This window comes from Limulus polyphemus, unplaced genomic scaffold, assembly GCF_000517525.1.
Source record: "Limulus polyphemus unplaced genomic scaffold, Limulus_polyphemus-2.1.2 Scaffold2562, whole genome shotgun sequence".
Taxonomy (NCBI): domain Eukaryota; kingdom Metazoa; phylum Arthropoda; class Merostomata; order Xiphosura; family Limulidae; genus Limulus; species Limulus polyphemus.
Genome location: NW_013668172.1, coordinates 33,872 through 36,246, shown reverse-complemented (window position 1 = coordinate 36,246; position 2,375 = coordinate 33,872). Strand labels below are relative to the sequence as shown.

Sequence of the window (2,375 nt, the reverse complement as noted above, 5' to 3'; positions counted from 1 at the left end):
AAAATGTACAGAACGCGAAATAGGTTTTTAAAAATAACTATCAAATGAAGATAAGTTTAATAAAAAACATTTATCATATCATCACATCGTAAAATTTTCTCACATCAGAACAATCACTTGAAATTATATAAATTCATTAAAATAAGCAATAATTTGTCCTTCGGATTACAACATTAACCTTAAACTCATAAATAACAATTAACGTTAAACTGGTACACAATTAAAAACATTTTATTTAGGCCTATCTATGGCCTTCAAAAAGTTTATGACTACATGTTGACGTTACAACGTCATCCTCAGGAGTTGTATCCTGAGGATAACATTGTAACGTCGAAACATGTAGAGTCGTCTACTTTTGGAATGCCATAGATAGGCCTAAATAAAATGTTTTTAATTGTGTACCAGTTTAACATTAATTGTTATTTATGATTTTAAGGTTAATGTTGTAATCTGAAGGACAAATTATTACTTATTTTAATGAATTTATATAATTAAGTGATTGTTCTGATAGATGATACAAGTTTAATAAACTTATCTTCATTTAATTGTTATTTTTAAGTGCCTATTTTGCATTCTGTACATTTCAATTTTTTAACATTTTCTATAATATATTTAGAAACAGATTCACATAATAAATCCTACCTCACAAATGTTGTCAATCACAGCAGATATATATATATTTCAAAATAGGAATAGAAAAAATACGTCAGGATGACGTAACGTTGAAACATGTAGAGTCGTCAACTTTTTGAAGGCCATAAATAGGCCTAAATCAAATGTTTTTAACTTTGTACCAGTTTAACATTGAATATTATTTATGATTTTAAACTGAAACTGGTCCATGCAGATCTTGGAGAAATAGCATCATCTCTATCATAATCCAGTACTCTTCTGTTAACTTTTAGCCATAATATTTAAAGTCCGGTGTTAACGTTCTCACCTTAATGTGATCAACTTTAGATCCATATCTGTTGAAGGTTTCTGTTGGCTGTGAACTAGGAATATACAGTACAGACTTAAAAGTGACTTCTCCCTCAGCAATAAAGTGAGTTTTTGTTAAAGGGTCTGATGTGTCTTTAGTAATTGATTTGTAGAAGTCTTTGTATTCATCTTCATTTATATCTGCTGGCCTGTTAAATAAAAAGCTAGTGTTAAATAATTTTCTAGTTGGAATTTACACATTGTTCACTACTAACAGTTGTACTATAGTACAATTAGAAAAATAAAGAGGTTCATGTTTCCAACATGTTTTAATAATTTTTCCTCTCCCTCAAAGAAAGAAAACTTAGTGATAAAGGATGTAAACTAAAAACGAGAAAAATAACAATTCAAGGCCTAGAGAGATAAAATAAAGTTTGTTGTAACTTAGTCTAAAAACAGTCAAATTCTGTATGAAGATGGAGTTTGCCACATTTTATAAGTCCTAAAATCAAGAACTACCTTTTAGTTGATATTTGTTTCTATAAAATTTTAGATTTTATTGACAATTAAACAAAAAAAATAGTTGGCTCAAAACATTACATCAAAATGAAACTGCTTTAAAGAACATTAAGATCTAGTAATTAGTAGTAATATTACGATGACAGTTTTAAACATAGAACAAAATAATTGCCTGAATAAGTTTAATGGAGTGGGTGCTAAAGGCTTTTTATTGAAGATTAAAAAAAAAAAGTCTTGTAAGAAGCCCAAATATTTAAGTTTCTATAATTTACTTAAGAAATACTTAACCTATAATTGGCCTGGTTTGTTTGATGTTGACATTAGTTACCATTTAAAATGACATTTTCTACTTAGTTTTTATGATAAATGACTAAAGTTTTAATAAACTCACTTTCTCTGCCAGATAGGTTTGGAAGAGTTCATAAGCTCCCAATCCCACGTGGTTTTCTCAACCTTTTTAGTTTTAGGTTTTTCTTCCTTTTCCTCTTCCACTTTACCATCCTCCTCAGTTTCCTCACCATCAGGCTTTTCTTTTATAACATCTTCCTCTTCATCCTCTTCAACAGGTTCCTCAACTGTCTCAGTCTAAAGTATAAAAGAAAGAATTTTCTCAAAAAGTGAAATATGATGTAAATGAATACATCAAGAAAACAATTATTGATTATTGAAATTTATTTAATACAGGAACTGTTTACTGCATAAGTGATAAATGCAAAATTACTTAATTGTCCAAATTCCAATCCAACTCCATAATCTTGTGTTGTGTCAAACGTGTCACATGTGGATGTGCATTGTCATGGAGAAGAACACCTTTCCGATTGACGAGTGAAGGGCTTGATTTAAGTGTTCCAGTTGCTGACTATAGATCTCTGCATTGACAGTTTACTGTGGATTGAGGAGTTCAAAATGAATTACACCTATGTCCCATCAAATGC

The 2,375-nt window shown here is 29.6% G+C and overlaps 1 protein-coding gene across 1 annotated transcript in view; it reads right to left on the bottom strand.

Annotated features, from left to right (window-relative positions):
* Window positions 1–2,375, bottom strand: part of LOC106467306 (endoplasmin-like) — a 20,690-nt gene that overhangs the window by 5,759 nt on the left and 12,556 nt on the right. Inside the window, exons 6-7 of the mRNA XM_022395464.1 lie at window positions 1,832–2,025; window positions 941–1,130 (exon numbers count right to left, since the gene is read on the bottom strand). Coding sequence (XP_022251172.1) covers window positions 941–1,130; window positions 1,832–2,025 — 384 coding nt within the window. The remainder of the gene's footprint in view (window positions 1–940; window positions 1,131–1,831; window positions 2,026–2,375) is intronic.